General features: G+C 45.7%; 2 protein-coding genes across 2 annotated transcripts; one reads left to right on the forward strand and one right to left on the reverse strand.

Annotated features, from left to right (window-relative positions):
* Window positions 1-384: 384 nt before the first annotated feature.
* HRG_04894 (polyprotein) lies at window positions 385-2469 on the reverse strand (the record flags this gene model as incomplete). Its single annotated transcript, XM_044863365.1, has 6 exons — window positions 385-1120; window positions 1176-1392; window positions 1492-1500; window positions 1591-1609; window positions 1761-1886; window positions 2137-2469. 6 exons carry the CDS (start codon window positions 2467-2469, stop codon window positions 385-387), a joined length of 1440 nt encoding a protein of 479 aa, XP_044721979.1.
* A 19278-nt stretch (window positions 2470-21747) lies between these two features.
* On the forward strand, window positions 21748-22887 carry HRG_04895 (arv1-like family domain-containing protein; the record flags this gene model as incomplete). The annotated part of the gene is made up of 4 exons (XM_044863366.1): window positions 21748-21936; window positions 22015-22068; window positions 22131-22287; window positions 22424-22887. The coding sequence occupies 4 exons, from the start codon at window positions 21748-21750 to the stop codon at window positions 22885-22887; spliced, it is 864 nt and encodes a 287-aa protein (XP_044721980.1).
* Window positions 22888-23641: the final 754 nt, after the last annotated feature.

Genomic DNA, 23641 nt, shown 5'->3' on the forward strand with positions numbered 1-23641 from the left:
CTACTTTTGATGGTAGGCACCTATGTGCCTACAGATACGCATGCGCACAAGCTGTAGGCTGAGTCACAGTCACGACAGGTAGGGTAACCGGTGATGACTTCAATTGTAACTAACTAGGGAAGAGGAAGCTATTCACAAGAAACGGAATGTGCACCTGGTAATGGGGGCATGCAGCCGGGGCTGCGTGCCCTGATCGCGGGGTAGGGTGTCACGTGGGAGTCGTGCATGAACCGTGATGGTATCCCGATTGCACGGGTTACTCAGCAGGTTAGTATTCCAACACAGGCAGTCTTTTCTTTTCGTGATGGAATCCGAAGACTGCCGTGCCTGCCCTTCATTCCGGTCTCAATGAAGGGAGGCTCGTCATCATGGAGTCGTTTGTCGTTAGGTGGTGTCTGCGGTCACGGGTCGTTGTACATATCCTTCCACTCGAATCGTCAGCCTGTTCGTCTCAATCAACCGTTCCAAAGCACGGTTGGGTGCTGCTTTGGTCATCGCATCAGCCGGGTTGTCATCCCCATTGATCCAACGGATCTCTGCCATCTCGCGCTGCTCGTAGGACTGCCTTAGCGCCATGATATCAATCATGAGTCGCTTCTCTTTCGTGGTCCCGAGCTTTACGAGGCATTCGTATAGCGAGTATGAGTCGGTGCAGACAATGAGGGGAGTCGGGGGTAGGTCCAGCTGCTTGACAATAGCCTGCAGGGTGGTCGCGATGACAATGGCCATATCGAAACCTTGGACCATGCCGTAGATCTCCGAGGCTAGCACGCTCCGGGTCACTCGCTTGCTCTTCGTAGATGACCAGTGCAGGACATTGCCTCTGATCGTGAAATCAGCAGGGCTCTGTTCCTCGTTGGCGAGCACAATAACAAAGCCCAGTTGTGAGCTTAGGTCTTTGTTGTTCGCGAACGAACCGTCCGTGAATACCATTAGCTTCGCAGTCGAAAAGGCCAAGGGAACATAGCGGAGTCCTCGTTGCAGGTTGTCGGTCTGCCATTGTATCCGCTTGTTCAGGGTCTTGTAGTCCGGGGCTTCCGGCTGCTGCACTTGTGCTGCGACTGAGTAGTCGAACGTGGCCTCGGGCTGGCAGATTGATGCGATATATGCTCCGCGCGCGCTGTTGGGCGTATTGCTGCGCGCGATCCGTGGAGGAGAGAAAGATGGTGGCTAACTTCTGGCCTTGGCCCTTCTGCTGGATGATAAGGTCGTCTTTTTCGGCTAGAAGTGTGCAACCATTAAACTCGAGGGGAGTCGCGGCCGATAGCTGGCTCCTTGGTTTCGAGCGGAGCTTAGCCTTCTGGATCTCTCTTTCTTCTGCGGCCGCGAACTCAGGGGAGGCGAGGAGGAGGGTGTCATCCGTCTGCATAGCGACCATGCCGAAGCCGGCGGCTTGATCATTGGAGATCAACAAGCAGGGGTCAAAGGTGGAATGTGTCATACCGAGGCGCTCACGATGATGCCTATAATATGTCACGAACCAATGGAGACCTGACTCTGCTATGCCATACAGGGGAAGGATGACATGGATGATGGTGTCTGGGGGATAGCGGGGCACTAATTCCGCTGGGAGGCGTGCGAGTATCGTACGATTCAGGGGGGTTTTGGACTGAATATATGCTTGTGTGATATCACGCAGGAAGACGGAGGCTTCACCTGCGAGGAGGGGCAATTGAGAGGTAGCCGCTGTGCTGCCCGTTGCACGGTCGGCGACTGGGTAAGGATATTCCTTTATCACGATCGTTATAGCCTTGAATGACGAGACGGGATTTCTCGTAGGGCCTTGTGGTTGGTCCGAGTCCTTTAACTTCGCGGACCATGCGTGCTTTAAAGAGTCTTTGGCCTTTGTGGGCCACGGGGTCGAAACGAATGAACTCAAACACACCCTGTGCGATTAGGTTGTTAATCTCTTGGGTATCGGACTGTTCAAAGGGGGCACCTGGTGTGGTGATGTGGCCTTCGCGGCGCAATTGAACAGCGTGATCATAGTGATTAACTTCCTTCTTTGACAGGTTGGCTACGCCGGTCTTGGGCTTGTTCTTGGAGCCTTTGGGGCGTCCTCGTCGGCGTTGTTCAGGTAGGAGCACAGGGCAGGGGCATCATCTTGATCGGGGTTAGGGGTGCATTGGGGTCGACTCGTCGGGGATTTGGCTGCGAGTCGTCGTGGGGTTGTGATGAGGGGGCCTGAGGATCACGGTGGTATTTCTTGACCGCTGTGATCCTGAAGTTGCGGGGGCCATTGACATGATTGATTGTTATTTCGTGGCCGTTATTGCCGATAACGATCCACGGGCCGGTCCAGCCGTCAGCCTCTCTCCACACGAGGACCTCGCTCTGCAGGGGAAGCTCTGCAGCGCGCTCTACATTTGGTCCATTCCTCGTGTTGAGGGCATCTCTAACCTGACGGGCAGCGGCAGCACGGTGCAGAGCTGCCATGGCTTTCCGAATAGCCTCTGCGCGCTTGATCATAGGGGGAGAGGGCGGTGAATCGTGGTTGATTCGTGGGTATGCGCCGAAGACGAGGAGGGTAGGGACAAGGCCATCCGGGCCGGCTGTGTCATTGACTGCCTTTACAGCCATTTGGAGGAGGGCATCTGGGCTTCTCGACTCACCCAACTCTGCTTGGAGGATATCGTAGGCGCGGCGGAGGGGCCGTGTGCCTTTCTACCTTTCCAATCGAGTTGTGGGCTTCGATAGGCACCTGCCTGCAAGTGATACCCATCAGCGATGCCTCTTTTTGGAACTCCTCTGCTGCAAAGTTAGTGCCGGCATCGTGGCGCATAAAGTCCGGGGGGCCTTGGTAGGTGTCTATCCACAGCATCCGTAGCGTTTCCCAGGTGTCTCGGGCGGTCATCGAGGGAGGAACCTGGCGCCTTGGAACGCTGTGGCTTCGTCGATCACGTGTAGCACAGGCTTTCCGCCTATTTGGACTACATCCGCGGTTATCTCGAAATTGAACTCGCGGTCGTCTCTAAGGGTAAACCTGAAGCTTTGGGGAGGTGCCGTTGATTTGACAGTGGTGGCACATCCTCGTGATCTCACGGATTGACTGCTCATCAATATCATCATGCCCGGCACATCTAAGCAGTCGGTGGAGTCTAGCTGTGGCCGGGTGACCGAATCGTCGGTGAAGTCGTCGCAATTCGCGTTCGGTCAGGAATACTCTCGTCTCTTCTTCACCTAGATGGAACCATGCGTGGCCCCATTTACGTACTGCGGGAACGCGAATGTCATCGCGGACGACTTCGTTGGTCTGATTGTTGAAAACAAGCCTAGCCGGTCCATATCGGCTAGGAGAGGAGGAACGGGGTCTTAGTGGGAAGAACGTGGAAATCAACGGGCCCGAATGCCGTGCGAATCGCGGTCGCACCGACAGACACAATCCGGGGTCCATCTCCAAAGGAGATGCCTGCCTGGCCTGCGCGGGTGGTATCGAGGGTAGCGCAGTGGTCTTCGCGCTGCCAGGCATGGAATTGGTCTAGGCCAGCGGTTGAAACGTCGGAAGCACCTGTGTCGAGCATGATGCCCTGATAACGCGTTGTGTAACGGTCATCGACAAGGAATTGTTGTGCCGGGGCCTTTGAGGAGCGCTATAGGCATCTTCCTTAGTCAGACGGTGTAAAACAGCGTAATCTGCGAGGAATGATTGCGTGAAGAACAGCGAGCCAATCGCTGGGTCTTCATCGTCAATTTCATTGGCAGTATCATAGTCAGGGACAGGGTCTCGTCAAGTTCATGACCTTCGAATTCGGCGAGGAACATGGCGAAGTCCGGGGTCGTGTCGGAGGCATTGTGGGCATTAAGGAAATACATCCGTGATTGTTTCCGTTCTTCTATGGTATGCTTGGTAGACCAACAGCCAGCTTTGCCGCAGATGAAGCACACCTTCTTTCTCTGCGGCTGTCGTTTGGGGTTCGCGCTGTTATTGTTGCGGAAGGGGGGTCTATTCTGTTGATACTTGCGGTCGGTATACCATTGCGCTACCGTTGTCCGTGATCGCAAGTTCAATAGAGGCGCGGAGGTCGGCAAAGAGTTGTTCGCAATGGGCGGGGCTTTGTACAAGGCTTGCTTGAGCTCAGGCGTTCCACGGCAAGCGCGGATGACTGCGTTGCGGAGGTTGCTTTCGCCAGCTATTTCCGGCCCAATCGCTCGTTGACACAATTGGAGCTTGTCAAGCATTATATCAAGCACAGCGTGGAGGTCCTTGTCACTGTGCTTGCTACGGACACTGTTGAAGGTGATAGTTGACCAGTCCGTATGGTAATGCTCCAGATTCACGTTGGTATCGAAATGTTGCTTAAGTTGTCGGTAAGCGGCGGCGAACGTGAGTCTGGGTCAAGATAAAGGTCATAGTAGGTCTTTGCTCGACCTGTAAGGGCGCGGGGAGAAAGGCGTGTAGCTGGCTCTCGGGGACTTCAACCGAACGGCAGGTGGTTAGGAGTTCCTGATCTTATCGTCAAGGAGATCGTAAGGTTGACCTGAGTAGGCATCTTCCTTATTCCAAATCTTGACGAAGAGGGCGAGAGTCTGGGCATTGGTCGGGGTGTTCGGCACGTCTCGTGGTGGCAATGTGCGGTATGGGGTGTATTGTGGCGGATCTGACTTGGCTCTTGGGAATCGCCACTGAATTGGGGTAGGTAATAGGGGAGCTGGTGTTACCTGGGAGCTATCCTTGTGCGGTGAGGGAAGGTGTAGCTCGTCGGAGCGTTTGTAAAAGCGGTTGGGGTGACGGATTGAGTGGCCTGCTGGACAGGTTGTACAGGCGGTTGAATAGGTGGTGAGAGGGCAAGGGATCGCTGCGGGCGTGGGTTGTGCTCCTTCGTCGATGGAGGCGACCGGGGTATCCTGGGTTTCCAATATTCTTCGGTGACGAGGAAGCGAGAAGATAGTCATGTCGGCATCTTCTCAAGGGCCAGTGATCACTTCCTTCGTACGAAGATAGTTGACGAATGCAGCTCGAATCGTTGGCTCAATCCTTCCGAAGAGTGCACTATTCCATCCTTCGAAGTGCTCTTGGAACATAATAAGAGTGTCGATTCTCCTACATTGGCTCTCTCATAGTCGGTCCACGCACGGGCGAGTTGTGTGATCAGGTGGCGTGGCGTTGGCTCTTCCTCTGGGTTCACAGGGTATGCCAGAGGGATAGGTCAATGTCTGACAGGTCGATCGGTATGCCAGTATATTTGTCCAGCCATCCTTGCACTCTCTCCTGGCTTGGGGATCGCGAGCAATATAGATAGTAGGGACGGGGTATTACTACTGCCTCCCGGGGCACTGCTGCTAGGTCCTGCAGACATAGTGTCGGAGGTGAATGGTAGTAATCAATTGTACTGATTAAAGCACAATCGCGAGGAGTCGGAATGCGTTGCTGACGCAGCTAAGCTATGTCTTTTCCTTTCCTTCGAACGGTCGGTGAGTTGCTCGGCGGAACGGCAGTTAGGAATAGCAATAGGTTAGCCGTAGGTTCTGCTTCTTTCTTCCGAACGGCACAGTGAGTTGAAGGCGGATCGGAATAAGGAGTGTCTCCTGCTCTTAGCACAAACTTGTCGTCTTCGAACGGTCGGTGAGTTGCTCGGCGGAACGAATCACGGAGTTTGTCTCTTCTACCCGTAGAGGAAAGTATCACTTTCTCCGAACGGCACGGTGAATTGCAGGCGGATCAGATCGGTGACTCTTCGTCTACCTTGCTGCTCTGTGGCTCCTTCGGGACCTGGAACCACTGATCAGTGATGGTAGGCACCTATGTGCCTACAGATACGCATGCGCACAAGCTGTAGGCTGAGTCACAGTCACGACAGGTAGGGTAACCGGTGATGACTTCAATTGTAACTAACTAGGGAAGAGAAGCTATTCACAAGAAACGGAATGTGCACCCGGTAATGGGGGCATGCAGCCGGGGCTGCGTGCCCTGATCGCGGGGTAGGGTGTCACGTGGGAGTCGTGCATGAACCGTGATGGTATCCCGATTGCACGGGTTACTCAGCAGGTTGGTATTCCAACAACTTTAGGTTTATTAACTTACCTTATTAAGGTATATAAATTTAAGTAGCGTCTTTTCGCGCTATATACTTTAGTTAAGCTTAGTATATTAAGGGCCGCTACTATATCTACCTACCCCTTAGCCTTAGTATAGTATTATTACTAAGGGTAATTAATACTATTAAATTAATTCTTAGTATTAGTTAGTATTTTAGTTATAATATATATTATAGAGTAAGTAAAGGTATATATATAGGTACTATTTATAAGATAATATTAATAAGCTATATAAAGCTCTCTTATATATAGCTAGTCTATATATATACGTATAAGATCTAGCCTTTTATATATAACTATATAGCTTAGGCTATAGCTTAAGCTTATAACCTATAATAGTTAAAAACTCTTATATAATACCCTCCCTTAAGCGCGGTATAGCGTTACTTAATTAACGGCTTTTATACTATTAAGCCTATACTACTAGCTCTACCTTACCCTTTCCTATTAATTATACTAGCCTTACTAGCCCTATTATCCCTACGCTTATTAGCTTAAGTAGCTGGAACCGGGCTCTATACTTATTAGCTAGCTAGCTATTTAAATAAGGGCACGACCTATTATATACGCCCCTAGGTAGCCGGCGGCCGGCCTAGACCTACGTAAGCCTTAGGTTACCTATCCCCTTAGCCTTAGGCAGCCTCCTTTACCTAGGGGTATATAAGGCGGTATCCCTTTCTTCCTCTTTTTTTTCTTTCTCTTTCTTTTTTAACTATAATAGTAATAATAATAAGTAAGTTCTACTTTACTTAAAGTATTAGTTCGTTCTTAGCTATATAGGCCGCTTTATTAATATATACTTATAGTAGTAGCTATAATAGTAATAATAGCCTTAATAATAATAACTTTAACTAATAAGTTCTTATAAGAATATACCCTTATATTCCTATTTTACTATTATAAAGAAATAATAGGTATAGGGAGGCTTTATAGAATAAGCTAGTAAAAAAAGGCTCTATAATATAGTCTAAGGGAATAACCCTTAAAAGATAAAGACCTCTACTAAATAACTATACCTTCTTCTAAGAAAAGCGGGTTAAGATAAGCCTATCCTTATAAATAAAAATATATATAAAATGCATAAGTTAATTATAAGTAGAATAGATACCCTATTACTTATTTTAGCCTAGCGGTTCTAAAGATATCTACGATACGAGAATAGGTAGGGTATAGAATATTCTAGTTAAATCTACTACTTATACTAGAACCTATAGTCTTACATTAACTATTACGCTATAATTAGACTACCTACTAAGTTAAGAAGATATACTATAGATAGAGCTTTTTAAGCACTATAGAATATACTAGAAAGCTAACTAATTAGTCTACTAGTAGGCGAGCAATAGTCTATAAAAGACAAAGGATTTCCCTAGGAGTAGTAGATAAAATAAGTAAGTTCGTAAGTATCTTTTATAACGCTATTCTTTTAATATATTATTTAGCCCCTTATATACTTATTATAAATTCCGGACGAAATCCTACCCTATACTCCTTTAACTAATCTTTTCGCTTACGTTATCGATTACCCGATTCTACGCTTATTACTTATACCTTCTTATAGTTCTCTACCTTATAAAGTAAGAGGCTATAATCTATAATACTAACTTCCGCGATAAATATATCTACCTTCCCCTCCCTTACTTCCTCCTTCTTAGAGTATATAAAGTCGTTTATCGATGCCGTGCTAGGCACGGCCGATAATAGCTCCGCCGCTACCGCTACTCCTACCCGCGCCCCCGCGACCGCGCCTACCGCCGCCGCCTCTACCTCTACTACGCTAGCTGCCCTTACGTTACCTTTCTATATAATAACGCCGTCCCCGCCGCTAGCCGTAACGCCCGGCCCCTCTACCCCCGCCTCTACTTTTACTACCCTTATAAGTCCGCTACCTAGTAAGTATAGTAGCTATTTTCTACTAACTTCTCAAAGTATAAACGCTAAGTATAGGCTAGAGCCGCCCGCGCGGCCCCTTATATATAGTACGTATTATAGGAGCTCCCCTACGCTAACTAAGTTAGGTGCCGCTATAGTAGTAGTTATTACTAGTATACGCGTACCGGCCGCGCCTATAAAGCGGCGCCTCTTATCTTACTCGCTATAGCGTTAGCTTAAAAGGCTAGTATATATAGGTAGGTATAGGGGGCTACTAAGAAGCGCCTTACCGCCGCCGCCGCCGCCTACTATAATCTCTATGCCCTTAAGCGCTAAGGCCTTATCCTTAAGTAAGTTCCTCTCTTTTAGCTCTTTTACTTCCGCTATTAACTTTCTTAGTACTAGGAATACTACCTCCGTCGCCCTATCGGCGGTCCCCTTAGCCGTGCCCGCCGCCGCCCCCGCCGCTACTACTAGCCGGGCCCCCCTTACTCCTAGAGCCCTTAGAGCCGACGCTACCGCCGACTAGCTTATAGGCTTAAAGGGCCGCCTAAGCGCTTTAAAGAGCGCCGCTGCCGCTAATAAAGTAAAGGAGGACGACGAGTATAAGGATAAGGATAAAGATAAGAAGTAGGTCTAAGTAGTTTAAGGGCTCTGCCTTAAAATAACCGCTATTTTTATCTCTACTTATATTATTATACTTATATTATTATAACTACTTACTCTACTTTACCTACTTTATAGTCCTAGCTTAGACTACTATTAATAGTCTACTAGTTTATTATTTTTATCTACTATTTTAAATAAAGCTTTAAATTTATTAAGGGCTATAGTTCCTATAAACTTATATATAGGTTTCTATATAAGGTCGAGATACCTATGCTACTTAATAAGGACCTCTTAGCGTTTCCCCTTATTAACTTTTTTCTAGCGTATAGCCTATATCTCTTTAACCTTAAACTTATCCTTTCCCTCTACCTTAATTATAGGCGGTTAAGCGTCTACTATTTCTTATCTAAGTAGTAGGTTAAAGGAAGCTCTATAAAAGAGGTCTATATTAATTTTATTATAGACCCTTATTAAGAGACTATTAAGCTCTATAACTTATAAGCTAATAACCCTTTATACTATAAACTTCGCGTATAGCTAGTTAAGCTTCTTCTTTACCTATACTAACCTATAGTTATAGAGGTCTAGCTATACCTTATCTCTTACTATAAACCTATCTACTAGGGCCTTAGTCTTACTAACGTTCCGCTCTTAATTTTATACTATAGCGGCTATTATAGATTAATAATAATCTATAGTCTCTTATAGCTTTTATATAAACGTAAAGGCGCGGCCTTTTAATAATAAATTACTATACTACTTTACTACTATATCTATAGTAAAAGGAACTAGTAAGGGTAGTTTAAAGCTATATATTATAAAGAAAGGGGCTATCTTAATAAAGGTATATAGTTTACTATTTAACGTAAGTTAGGCTATAAGGAGCTACTAATCTTAGTTTACTTAGTTATAGGCTATAATAGCTTATAGGTAAGCTTATACCTCCTAGTTAACCCTCTTAGGCCTTTTATTAGTTTATAAGTAATATACTATACTAAGTAGCTATATAATCTAAAGTAGCTAGTATAGGTACTATTAAAAGCGGCTAGTTTAATTTAATCCCTTATTACTTATAATAAAGGCTAGCTAGCTATATAAGCGGGCTTAGTACTATAGGAAGCGCTCTATATAAGACTTTATATCTATAAATAGTATTAGCTTTAATACTATAGACTTACTAAGTCGGTCCTTAATTACCTATATATAGCGGTTACCGCCCTCTATAAGTAAGAGGTCCGTTATAAAGTCTATCTATATATATATATAGAACTAGTTAGGTATTAAAAGCTACTTAAGTAGCCCCTTAAGCTATACCCTTTAAATCTTAGTATAGCTATAAATATTATAGTTATAAAGGAAGCGGCGAATATAGTACTATAGGAGGGGCTAGTAGAAATCCCTCGTAAGGCTTACTACTATACCCTACTTACTTAGGTAGCCTATAATACTAAAGTTATAGACGAGCTAGACTAGCTTCCTTTAAAGCTTATTTTATTTATCTAGCTCTAATAGTATATCCTTCTCCTTAGCTTCTATAATATATAGCGCGCTTAGTACTTATAGTCTCCCCTATTAATATAGATACTTATATAGGTCGATATAATAGTCGGCTACTTATACTTTTAGCTTTAGCTTTAAATTAAGGCGTTAAGCGCTAGACTTAACGGCGTAGCGTATACTCTCGTAAGTATAGTCTAAAGATAATATCCTATCTTATAAGCGCTAAAGGACCTTATCTTAAAATACCTACGCTATATACGCCCTTAGGCTAGTTTATCCTTCCTTGCTAAGCTAAGGTAAAGGTATAAGGGAAGGCTTATCTATTAGCGCTATACTTTCCTTTACTAAGGAAGCTCTTATATAAGTTTATAGCGCTTCTTATAAGATAAGCTATAGATCCTAGGCCTTAATATCTACTCTTATTAGCTAGTCTTAATCCCTTTAGGAAAGCGTATCTAAGACTATAAAGTCCTACCTTAGCTAGTACTTAATCGAGAAGTTAAAGTATAAAAGATACTTTACTTAGCGGGCTTACTATTTTAAAAGGTACTAGCGGGTTATAAAGTACTTAAGATTCCTATAGTCTATAAGAACCTTAAAGCTCTTATAGCTCTAAAGCTCCGCTTACTATTACTTAAGGTAGCTAATAATTACTAGTATCTCTTTATTATAAATAGCGTAATTCCGCTTTATTAGGGTTAGCTTATAAGAGTAGAACGCTATTAGTTACTTTTACTTATCTACCTATTAAGAGAGCGTTCCTTTAAGTACCTAGCCGCTATAGTCTACTTTAACTAATATAAACTAGTTAAAGTCTTATTAAAGTAATATTAAGGCCTATAAGAATAAGTCCTTAAGCGTATAAAACGCTCCTTCTTATATAGGCCCTTAATAAAAAGCGGTTTATTTCCTAGTAATCTTATTTAAGGGACTTATAATATAAGAGAAGCCCTTAATAAATATCCTATAATAGTTCGCGAACTTAAGGAAGCTCTATATACTTATCTATATAGTTAAGGCCGCTTAGTCTTAGATTACTTAGATTTTTATAAGATCTACTTATATACCTATACTTATATAGATAATAAAGCTTAGGTACTTAACCCTCTTAACCTTAAATTTATATTTATCTAAGTTAAGGTAAAGCCTATAAAGTTAAAGGCGCTTTAAGACCCTTTATACTTTTTATATATAGTCCTTATAAGAGCCGCTTATATAAATAAAGATATTATCTATATATATAAAAGCTGTGGATAGGTTAACTGAGGCTCAGTTGGGTCTTTGATCGATGATCGTGTTGTTCTTGTTATTCTTCGCTATCTAGACCATGCTGTGAGGTTTGATAGGTTGTGCGCGTGTCGGGTAAACGTTGTTCCCTGCTGACGCACGTGATACCCTCCTGCGATGTGCGCTCTATCGTACAAATGATCAGACACTGGCATCTCTTTAAGAATCGAACAAAACGCACTAAACGTAACACCCAAACAACATGTAAAAACGGGTATCTCAACACAAAGGAACAATCGATAGCAAGCTTAAATCAAAATCGTCAATCATGCGGTCATATCTTCCTTCCTTTGAACCCAGCCTTCGAGCCGGATCGTGATCTCGTTGTCGTTAACGAATCGGGTTAAGGCCCCGTTTGGAGATAGCTTCGTCATTGCATCGGCCGGGTTATCCGCCCGTTGATCCAGCGGATGTTGGTGATTTCGCGTTGTTCGTAGGCCTGTCTCAACGCCATGATATCGATCATCAGACGTTTCTCCGTGGTGGTGCCAAGCTTCACTAGGCACTCGTACAGGCTGTACGAATCTGTACACACAACGAGCGGGATTTGCGGTAATCCAAGGCGGCTTGTAATCTGGTTGATCGTCCCTGCAACCACATATGCCAAATCGAAGCCTGAAGCTAATCCATATATCTCAAGCCAAGACGCTGCGGGTGACTCTCTTGCACTTCGTCGAGCTCCAATGGATCAGGTTTCCGTGGATCGTGAATGACTCATCTGACTTAGTCTCGGTTGCAATGATTATAACGAATCCGATCTGAGAGCTTAAGTCCTTGTTGTTGGCGAATGATCCGTCTGTGAAGACGAAGACCTTTGCTGCTTCTAGACCTATTGGGACGAATCGAAGGCCTCTTTGTGGATTGTCGATCTGCCATTGATCCGTTTATTCAACGCCTGAAAATCCTCCGCGGTTGGATCTTGTGATTGTGCCGCGATTGAATAATCGAAGCTAGCCTCTGGTTGACAAATTGAGGCTATATAGGCGCCACGGGCACGTTGTTCCACGTATCGTTGGGCCCGATCTTCCGTGGATAGATCGATAATTTTGAGGTTGTTGACCTGACCTTTCTGCATGACTAGAAGATAGCCCTTCTCTAGAGCAATGAGGCTGCCGTTGAAATCACAGGTATCGCCTTCTCGTAGGGTCTTCTTTGGCTTGGAAGCATAGCTCGCGGTCTTCACGTTGCAGGAATGTTGTTGTGCCTACCAATAACGTATCATCAGTCTGAAGCGCGGCAACGCCGAAGGCATTAACCTGAAGTGCGGTATCCGCGTTGGTCTCTGCGGTCGTGACGTTGATCTCTGCGGTCGTTATCATTAAACATGGATCAAACGTTGACGGCTCCATCTGTAGCTTGATGCGGTGATGCTCATGATACGTATTGAACCAATGAGCGCCTGCTTCAGCGATTCCGTACAATGGCTTGACCACACGAAGGATGGTTCCCCTGGGTATCTCTCTTTAATTCGTGTGGCAAAGAGATGAGGATAGTGCGATTCAAAGTGGTCGATGCCTGCGTATAGGCCATCGTAATGTCTCGGATAGCAAGAGACATCTTCAAAGAGCAAAGGAAAGGGAAAGAGCGAGTACTACCCGCTGGGCAGGACGGGAGATTGTTGGAGCCTGCGTGAGGATCTCACGCTTCTCGTCGTCACCATATCCTTGTACCACAAGACGAGACTTCTCGTACGGTGTAGCAGTGTTCTTGCCTTTGACCTCCCGGACCATTCGTGACTTGAATAGCCTGTGTTTTCCATGCTTATTCATATCGTATCGTTCGGGCACGATGACGCCTGCGCCTAGCAGGTTCGTGATTTCGAGGTCATCAGAGGCTTCAAACGGTCGTCCGGCGGTAGTGATTTTCTTCTCTGCACGTAACTTTACGGCAAGGTCGAGGGCGGCGCACTCCTTATGCGATAGAAACATATTAGCGGGTGAAAATTGAGATCGAGGTAACGAAAAAGGGCTAAGACTAAGGAAATAACTAGAAGGAACGAAGGTATCGTATTGCTGCTGATCTCGAGGGACTTTTCTTGGTCTGCCGCGTCTGCGTGGTCTCTCCGGCTCGGGATATTCGAATGGCTTAGGCACTTCGGTCTCAACGTTGATGCTATCAGCCTGATTGTCAGCAGTCTGATTGTCAGCGTGTGGCTGCTGTAGAACATCGTGACTTCGTTGCTGCTGCGAATCCGGGTGGCGAAAGTAGGGCTGGACAGCCGTGCTGCGAAATTTAGCTGGCCCGTTGTCTAGCTGCGAAAGCCGTGACGAAAGCTATGGCAGAGCTACGCAAGCTTGTAGCTAAAAGGAAGGTCAATGACGCCCTCAATGCCCGTAATGGGCCCAACACGATTGAGAAGATGCCACTATCATTGCCGCTTGGTAGTGAAGTTCGAGTATTTCGTGAGATGGAAAGGCCCATACAAGGTCCTAGCTGTGACAGACACAGAGGTCACAGTTGAGCTAGACAACGGGCCAGCTAAATTTCGCAGCACGGCTGTCCAGCCCTACTTTCGCCACCCGGATTCGCAGCAGCAACGAAGTCACGATGTTCTACAGCAGCCACACGCTGACTATCAGCCTGATTGTCAGCAGTCTGATTGTCAGCGTGTGGCTGCTGTAGAACATCGTGACTTCGTTGCTGCTGCGAATCCGGGTGGCGAAAGTAGGGCTGGACAGCCGTGCTTTAGCTGGCCCGTTGCCAGCTCAACTGTGACCTGTGTCTGTCACAGCTAGGACCTTGTATGGGCCTTTCCATCCTCCTTTCTCACGAAATACTCGAACTTCACTACCAAGCGGCAATGATAGTGGCATCTTCTCAATCGTGTTGGGCCCATTACGGGCATTGAGGGCGTCATTGACCTTCCTTTAGCTACAAGCTTGCGTAGCTCTGCCATAGCTTTCGGCTCCGCACGTGTGATCGCGGAAGCAGAAGGCGGCGAATCCATCGTTATCCGAGGGTAGGCACCAAAGACTAGTAGTGTGGGCACTAGACCGTCAGGTCCGGCGGTATCATTGACGGATTTGAAGGCCATTTGAAGCAACGACTCAGCTGATGCTGTTTTTAGCTCGGCTTTCAAGATCTCGTATGCCCTTCGAATCGGGGCGTGATATCTCTCCACCTTGCCAATTGACCAGTGGGCTTCGACGGGCACTTGGTGACAGGTTATTCCTAGCAGCTTCGCTTCTGCTTGGAACTCAGAGGAGGCAAAATTCGTACCAGCGTCGTGCGTGATAACATCTGGAGGGCCTAGGTATGTGTCAATCCAACACAATTTGAGTGCTTCCCGTCTCTTTAGCCGATATATTCTGAAGAAATCGTCCGGCTTGGAAAGAGGTTGCTAGGTCAACGGCATGAAGGACTGGCTGGCTGTCAAGATGCATTACATCGACGATCAATTCGTAGTTGAAATCGCAGTTATCCTTTAACGTGAATTTGAACCTGCGCGGTGCGTCTGCCTTGATCTGGCAAAATGACAGAATTTTCGGATCATCGCGATTGCTTCGAATTCAACATCATGCCCAGCGCTTGTCAGTAGCTTATGTAGCTTGTGTACTGACGGGTGGCCAAAGCGAGTGTGTAGGCGCCGAAGCTCGGCTTCGGATAGGAAGGCAATAGCGGCTTCATCCTTCCGTAGGAAGAACCACGGATGACCCCATTTGCGTACGATCGGAATCCTCTTATCGCCGCAGATCAATTCGTTCGTGACGTTGTTGAGATAGGCACCGAGACGGTCCATATCCTTGAGGCATAGCAAGAAGGGCGTTGACATATTGATAACGTGGAAAACGACTTCTCCAATCGGGGTAATGACTGTTGTGATCCCGATCGTGTTCGTCGGCTCGTTTCCACCGAATCTGACCGTTGCGATCGTCGCATTCTTCCGTAGCTGGACCGTCGGCATCTCTCGTTGGAGCGCGCGGAATTGGTCGATCCCAGCTGTAGATATCTTCGCTGCACCCGTGTCAGGCAGGATCCTTGGAAGAGGTCCGGTTGTAGCGATCGAGCAAGAAATGCTGTGATTCCTCGCATATCGATTCTCCTCGACGGTGTGAATGCGGTGGCGAAAAGCTCTATTAGATAGGAAGGCAGCTGCAAAGAAGCTATCGCTTTGATCGTCAGAGTCATCGTCAGCAGAATCAGAGGTCTGATCTTCATCTGGGTCCCCTTCGTAATCGGCAAGGAACGTAGTAAATGGACGGGAAGATGACTTCTGGCCGTGAAATCCTCGTTCTCGAAGATATCTTTCCTTGGCCCTCTTTCTCTCGTCATCCGGATGCTTCGTTGAAAAACAGCCTTCTTTGCCGCAGACGTAGCAGCGCTTCGTCCACTTCTTCCTTTTGTCAGCGGGGTGCTGATAGCGGCGGTCAGTAAAGAATTGGTCTTGATCTTGAAGATATTGACTGGGCTGTCCGGGCTGTCTTTGGCTGACGGTTGTGAGTGACGATCTTAGCTGTGAAGATAGTCCCTCGAAGGTCTTAGCCGGCACGAAGAGGGCGAATTCTAATTCAGGCACGCCACGGCATGCTCGAATTGTCGTTGAAATTAGCTGGTCTTCGCCGCCATAGCTATTCCCAAGAGCTCTCTGGCATAGCTGCAATTTGTCAAGAAGAGCCTGGAGGATTTCACAGAGAGGCTTCTCGGAGATTCCTTCCGAAGCTGTGTGAAATTGATCGAGGTCCAGTCAGTGTGATACTGTTGCCTATTGACTTCCGTATCAAAGTGCTGCTTCATCTTCTGATACATCTCCGCGAACGTTGAATCGCGGCTGACTTGATGCACGAAGAAGTTCTTTGCTCTCTTCGTGAGGATATTTGAGAGCAAAGCGTGGAATTGTGACGGTTTGATGCTAGCTGTGAGGCAGGCATCGAGAAAGTAACGGATCTTATCATCTAGGATATCGTAGGCGTCACCTGAATAGTTGAGCTTTCGATCCCATAGCTTAGAAAACTGGTTGGCGATGGCAGGATCGAGGTCTTCATTGGGGACCTGGACTGGGGGCACGGTCCGGTAAGCTTCGCGGTCGATAGCTGGTCTGATCATAAGTTCCTGCTGCTGTTGATTCGATCGTGACAGGGGTAGGGATTGGTCATTGGGGGGGTCTTGCGGGAGGTTTAGATCGGGAGTGACTGGTGCTGGGGTTGGTGCTGGGGTTGGTGCTGGGGTTGTTGCTAGCGATGGCGATCGTCTGAGGAGTTCTTGTTGGCGTCGGTAGGCGGCCGTTTTCTCGTATAAGATGGCATCACGAAGATCGTCTTCATCCCACTCAGGAAGTCGGTCACGGTTCTTCAGATTTACTAGGAATGCCGTGATCTTTGCGTTCAGCTTTCCTGTATAGATTCCTCTGAACCTTAGGGTATTCCGTAGGACCTTACGGACCCTTGATCGACCTTCTTGAAGTCGTCTTCCTCCCAATCCTCAAAGTCTTCTTGGAATGATCCAAGCAGCTCGAGACCTTGACATGTTGAGGAGACTTTATAATCAACGATGCGGGCGAGAACGAAGGTATTATAGTGGATCTCATCGGAAGTCTCGTTGACTGGGGTGTTGAAGAGGTCCATGTTGAAGATTGTGGCGAGGCCACGGTTGAATTCAGCAATATCGAGGAATTCGTTGATGTCGAGCGTCGGTGCGTTCGCGTTCGCGCTGGTGCCGCTTGCGCTGCTGCTCATGATGTCGGATGGGGCTTGACAGGAAAATCTGCGAGGGAATAGGGCAAGAAGGTGTCAAGAGAGGGTCAAATTGATCGAGAGTGATCAATGAAGCTGATAATCAAGCGGGATACCAGAGATTTGTATGTGCGATAGGGCACGCCTAAGAGGTCAGCGGCTGAGGCAAACAACTAGGCACGGTTGACTGAATAGAGTGGGCGCCGGTCGGGTCTTCGTAGTCAGTCTCGCGTTCTAGCAATCTTAACTTCGCAGGGCAATCTGATGCAGATGATGCTTAGAAAAGACTCTCTTCTATCTTGCTGCTCTGAGGTTACCAGCCAGGTAACAACTGATCAGTGTGGATAGGTTAACTGAGGCTCAGTTGGGTCTTTGATCGATGATCGTGTTGTTCTTGTTATTCTTCGCTATCTAGACCATGCTGTGAGGTTTGATAGGTTGTGCGCGTGTCGGGTAAACGTTGTTCCCTGCTGACGCACGTGATACCCTCCTGCGATGTGCGCTCTATCGTACAAATGATCAGACAAAAGCGAACTTATTAAGGAAGTCTTAAAGTATATTATTAATATAATACTAAAAAGTAGCGGGCGCTCTTAAGAGGCTAAAGGGCGTTATAAGCTACTTAAATAAGCTATAGTATATATAAAACGCTATCTTTTACTTATTACCTTCTAAAATCTATACCTTATAAAACGCTTATTTTATATCTAGCTTCGTAAACTACTTTACCTTTAAAAGGTTATAGAGTATATCTAAGATTAAGGGTAAAGGGTAGTAGTCTAGCCTTATAATTACGTTTAAAGCCCTATAATCGTAATAAAACTATATCCCGCCCTTTAGTTTATATATAAATAAGACTAGCGCTCCTACTTTAAAGCTACTTACTTATATAAAACCCTTATTTAAGAGGTCCCTTAGCGTCTTTTTTAGTACTAGTAGCTCTATATATAATATACTATATAGCGGTCTAAATAGTATAAGTAGTTCCTACCCCTTCTTATTAATATAGAGTACGATCTTATAGTCTACCCTTAGCTTATATAGGTTAAGCTTATTTACTTCCTAAGACTTAAATAGTAGTAGGAGGTTATAAAAGCGCTTTAATATTTACTACTATAGCTTAAAGGGCGACTTTAGCTTTTTTATTTAAAGGGCCTTATCGATATCTAATAAGCTAACTATATAGACCGCTATATTAGCCGCTACCTAGCCTTACCCCTACTCTACTTATTATATAGTTCTTATAAAGATAAAGGTAAGGACTTCTTATACTAAGTATAAAGCTTATACGCTTAGTCTTACGCTTATAGAACTATTATTATAATAGACCTACTATTATATAGGCCTAAACTATAGCTTCCTTTAATATAAAACTAAGTATAACTCTATATATAATAACTAAGGTTTCTTAAGGATTAAGGGAAATTCTAGTTAAGGGATTATATAGGCTATAATAAGCTTATATTAACTATCGACCTCTATAGCTAGCTATATAATGCCCTTAATTACTATACCCTTTATTATACTTTCTTAAGGTATATGAGCAAAAGCGGAATTTTGGGAAATTAAGAAATCAAGTAAGACTACGTGATAGAGGGGAAGAAGGAGTATAAGGTAGGATTTTCAACGGAATTTATTGGTAGTGTATTGGTGTGTGGAAGAGGTGTTAAAGTTGATGATTTTCTATCTATCTACCAGCGGACATGCTGTCTTATATAGACAATTGTAGCTGAACGGAAGAACCTTTCGGGACCAGATTTAGGCTTCCGTATAGCCCTGAGACTGAGGAATTCCGTGATATCTCGAGTGAATCTGGAAGTGTCTTGGTTCTACTGATATTCGTGTTTAGAGGAGGTTGGTCGTGCCGGTGTTCTTGAGAGGTCTTAGCTAGCATTCCAAGCTAGCTCTGTTCCTTCGATTCCCGATTGTACGATAACCGGCAACCCGTTTAATGCATAATGACATACAAAATGACGAGCGATTCTTGCTCTATAGGATGAGATTTTGTCTATAATTAATATACTACTTATTGGCTTATATAATCGGGAGAGTATATTATAGCTGCTTTATTTATAGTAGGAACACCGTTCCTTATAGGGAGGTAGTTAGCTAGGGTAGTCCTAGTTAGGGCCGCTCTATCTTTAGCGCGACCTTAGTTTTATTATCCGGTATATCTATATATAGCCTCTAAGCTAAGTTAAACTAATAGAGCTTACTTAAGTAAAGGAACTATTACGCTAGCGGCGCTATAGTCCTTTTCCCTTAAAGGCCCGCTCTTATATTACCTACGTCCTAGGCCTATATTAAGAGGGACTCCCTTACCTTTACCGTTAATAGATAGTCGATTATCGTATAGTAGATAGTATCCTATCTTTATCTATAGGTATATATTAGCGAAACTACGCTAAGGACCTATTAGTTAAAGAGGAAGTCGTTAAGCTTAATCTTTCCTATATATATCTAAGTAATTACTATACTAATATACTTAGGGAGGCCCTTATAATAGTTTAGCGTTATCGCCTTATTAAACTAAGGTAGGAAGTTAGCGGGGTAGAGGGTAGTTTAGTATTATCGGATTGCGTTTTCCTTAGCGTTTTATTAAGCGGCCTATTCCTTATTTAGCCTTTTAAGCGACTTAGCTTTATCTAAGAGGTCGTCTATTTTTATCTAGCTCTAGACCCCCTTTATTTCCTTTATAAGGGGGGGTCTACCTAGAGGTAGTACTGCCGGGGGTCTACCCTCTCTCTAGCATCGCCTCTTTTTAAGTATGCCCGCGACCGCGTTAGACGCGCGTTAGATTTAGCCTAAGAGCCCTAAGTCTTTTAGCCTTTAAAGGGTATCCGTTATTCTTTAGTTTAAGTAGAGGTCGATTAAGGGCACCTATACCTCCGCTTCGACTTAGTAGACTAAGGTCGCGCGGTAGGTACTTATTACTACCTAGAGGTAAGCTAACTAGTCCTAGGTAAGGTCCCGCGCGATTCTATATAATTTCCCCCCTATAGGCGTTATCTTATAGAATATAACTATAGCGTAGGAAATTAAGGACCGGATTACCTTACTATAGACTTCCCTAGCGCGTAGTAGGGTATAGCCCTACGTAAACGCCGCGAGCCCGGTTAGGGCTATAGTCTAGTGCTTTAACTTCGCTTAGAGTTATTTTAAGTGCGCCTTCTAGCATAGTTTCCGGTATACCTAAACCCCTAGTAAGCGGGCCTCTTAGACCGGGGTTACTACGTTAGCCCTAAGGCGTACTAGCGTCGTTATCGCTTATCTCCTTTATATAAAGTATATTAATTCGCTCTTCGATAGTTTAAAAGTAACCGTAAACTTAGTCGCCTATTCCGCGTATACCTTCTAGGCTTCCTCTAGGCATACTATTATAGTAGCCTTATTAGGTCTAATACTAACTATATTTATATTATTAGTAAAGCTAATAGTATAAATACTATATATTATACTAAGCCTTTCGTATAAAGGGGTTATATAGTATAGAAATAAGATCGGGGATAAGGGGGAGCCTTAAGGGACTCCCGTTAGTACTTAAGTTAGCTCTAAGGTCCTCCTATCGAAGTAAAGGGTCGATCTCCTATCGCTTACGAAGCTCTATATTAAGCTCATAAGCTACCTAGGGTATCCCTTAAGCTTTAGTTCCCTTATAAGCTTATTATAGTTAACTATATCGAATATACCTTTAATATCTAGCTATAAGAATAATATAATGCCCCTCTAGGCTTATATCGCGCGTATTAGTTCCGTTACTAGTAAGATCGCCGCCTCCGTAAAGCGTTTCCTCCTATTCCTTATTTATCTATCTAGTAGGATGCCGTTCGCCTCCGCTACTCCCGCGATCCTCTAGGCTAGTATCTACTCGAGTACTTTTCCTACTATAAGTAGGAGGGAGATTAGTCTCTAACCTCCTACTATACGGTAGGCGTCCGGCCTCTTGCCTAGCTTCTAGATAACTACTATATTCGCGCTACGGAACCGACCTAGGAAATATAAGAGTTAGGTATAGGCGTTAAAGATCGTGGCTAGTCGCTAGACTAGGGCTAGGCCGTACTTCTTAATAAACCCTAAGGGGACGCCGTCCGGACCCGCCGCTTTCTAGCTTGCTATCTTACCTAGCGCCCCTACGACGTCGGCTAGCTAGATCTATTAGTTAACTATAAGGGTCGCCTCGGCCGTAGGCCGGGGTAGCCCTTAGGTCGTGCTAGCCTATAAGATAATATTAATAAGCTATATAAAGCTCTTTTATATATAGCTAGCTTATATATATATATATATATATAGGATCTAGCTCTTTATATATAATTATATAGCTTTAGCTATAGCTTAAGCCTATAACTTATAATAATTAAAGACTTTTATACTTAGCTCCTTTTTTTACTATATTAATATAGCTAAATTAAGTAGTAGGGCCTAGGTAGGTAAGGTATATATTAAAAAAGTAGATTATCTATATAAATAAAGATTTTATTTATATAAATAGTAATACTATATTTTAAAGTAAAAATAAAACTAATATAAAACTAATAATAGTTAATAAAATAAAAAACTATAAAAAGTTTTTTTTAAATAGTATTATAAATATATATTAAACTACTTAATTTTAATCTATTTTACTTATTATTAATATTTTAAGTATTTTAAGTCTCTCTTATATAACTTATTAGTACTTATATAGTAAGCCACGAGGTAGTCTTATCAGCGCTCTCGTCGCTTTAAACATAACGGACTACAACGTTTACCCAATGTTCGGGAACCGATGCCCCTAATGCCCATCTGCATCGAATGTCGGCATCCCGTCAAGACACTCTGGACGCAATACTCAGGTGCAGGCGACCAGTCGAGCGGCCATAACATTCGGTTGACGGTATGCCGCCAATGCGGCCGCTTCTGCGACAAGTATGTTGAACACGACTTTGTCGTGCTCTTCATCGACCTAGTCTTGATCAAACCACAGGTGCGTGCAGCGCAATGTCTGGTGAAAGCCATGCGCTATGCAGAGAGAGAGGCACTGGCTGACCCGATATGCCACCAGGTCTACCGCCACCTATTGCACAATACCCTGATGCGTGATGGCGACCGCTTCGACGTGAGCCCTGTCCCCGGAATCTTGGGCGTGGCACAGGAGCTCGGTGCTGAAACTCGATATAGCCCTCCATCATCCGTCTGGGCATCTTGCTACTGCTCTTTGACGTTTACTTGACATGGGCGCGTATTGAGAAACAGACGACTCCGGCTACGCTGCCTGGCGAAAGTAACCTGGGCACGCTCGCGCAGCAGCCCATCGTCTTGCAATACCTCTTTTTCTGTTCGTCCATACCCTCCCTCTCTCCACTATCTTCCCTCTGCTCTGGCCTATTCCCTGGCTTGTCTTGCTCATATGGCCATGCCCGGGTCTGCGCACGTATACATGTTCCCGTTCAATGCAGCTTATGCCAGGACAGTGATCCTCTGCACGCTTTCGACAATGGCTTTCCATCTCAGTATTCGCTTTCTCACCTCCTCGCCGCTTTCGCCGCTCTATTCGCTGGGGATCATGGCGCGACACGCGAGGCCCAACTCGGTCTCGACAGCCCTCCTTGTCTCGTCGTCAACGAAACTCTTTCCCATCCTGATGGTCATTTGGGAATACGACGTCCCTGCCGCAGCCCGATCTCTTGGCTGGGCTGTCGTGGCCAACAACGTCGAGGCCCTGCGCATCCTGCTTGATTGCAAATACTATACAGCCTGTATCCTCGCTGTTGCCGGGGCAGCCTCGCGGTGGGCCGTCGGCCGGCTGGTGCTCATGGCAGCCGGGCTGGGTAACGTAGACTCCATCAGCGAGAGCAGTGTGGCAGCCGACGGGAAGGCGTTATGGGCCCTATTGATATTTGTCAAAGAATGGGCTGGTCGTATAGCTATGGGTTAGAGGTGGGATTAACTCGGCTTCAAGGGTTGGGTCTTGACATGGCCACTTCTGTTGACAAACTCGTCACTGATTATTGTTGTCAAACTCCAGAGCCACCGCACGCACGAAAGAATCGTGCTCCCGGTGTCGTGACATATTTAGGAATGGAAGAAGCCTTGCGCCCTGCATTAGATCATTGAAACGGACGTGGCATCCACCTGCCCGAGCCACATAATGTACAGTCGGTCGATGATTGTGCAGCAAGTACCATACTTCCCTGCCACGGTGCCGAGCTTCCCAAACAACGCCGTTGTCCGCACTAACATGTAGTTGTGTAGCCCTCAGGTACGATACTAGTGCTCGAGGAACTGCTCCCGTAGATCGCTTCGTCTCGGGACGATCAATGGATGCAGCTGGGCGAGAAACGTGATGGCCCACATGAGATAACAGCTCACGATTGAGAGTATTAGGGAGGATCGCCACAGCCTGCCAGCAACCGACATGTGAGCATGGCTTCTGTTGACCCGGGATAGCGCGCCATTGTGCAACTGGGGATAACTCACACTTGATTCGCGCCTTTGGGTGCTAGGAACCAGGACGCTGCACAGAGCGCAGCGATGATCACGAGGCCGACGTAAATCGAATACCTGTGCGTCGGTTTCCATCAGATCAGCTTTGGTACTTGGTCCGCGAGGGAACCTGGCGAAGTGCGTACCCCTGGGCCATTGTAGGAAGTTCTTGGAACAACACTCTTGATGCTATGTCCGCGTGGTTC

The sequence above is a fragment of the Hirsutella rhossiliensis genome (genome assembly GCF_020360975.1).
Source record: "Hirsutella rhossiliensis strain HR02 chromosome Unknown scaffold00004, whole genome shotgun sequence".
Classification (NCBI taxonomy): Eukaryota; Fungi; Ascomycota; class Sordariomycetes; order Hypocreales; family Ophiocordycipitaceae; genus Hirsutella; species Hirsutella rhossiliensis.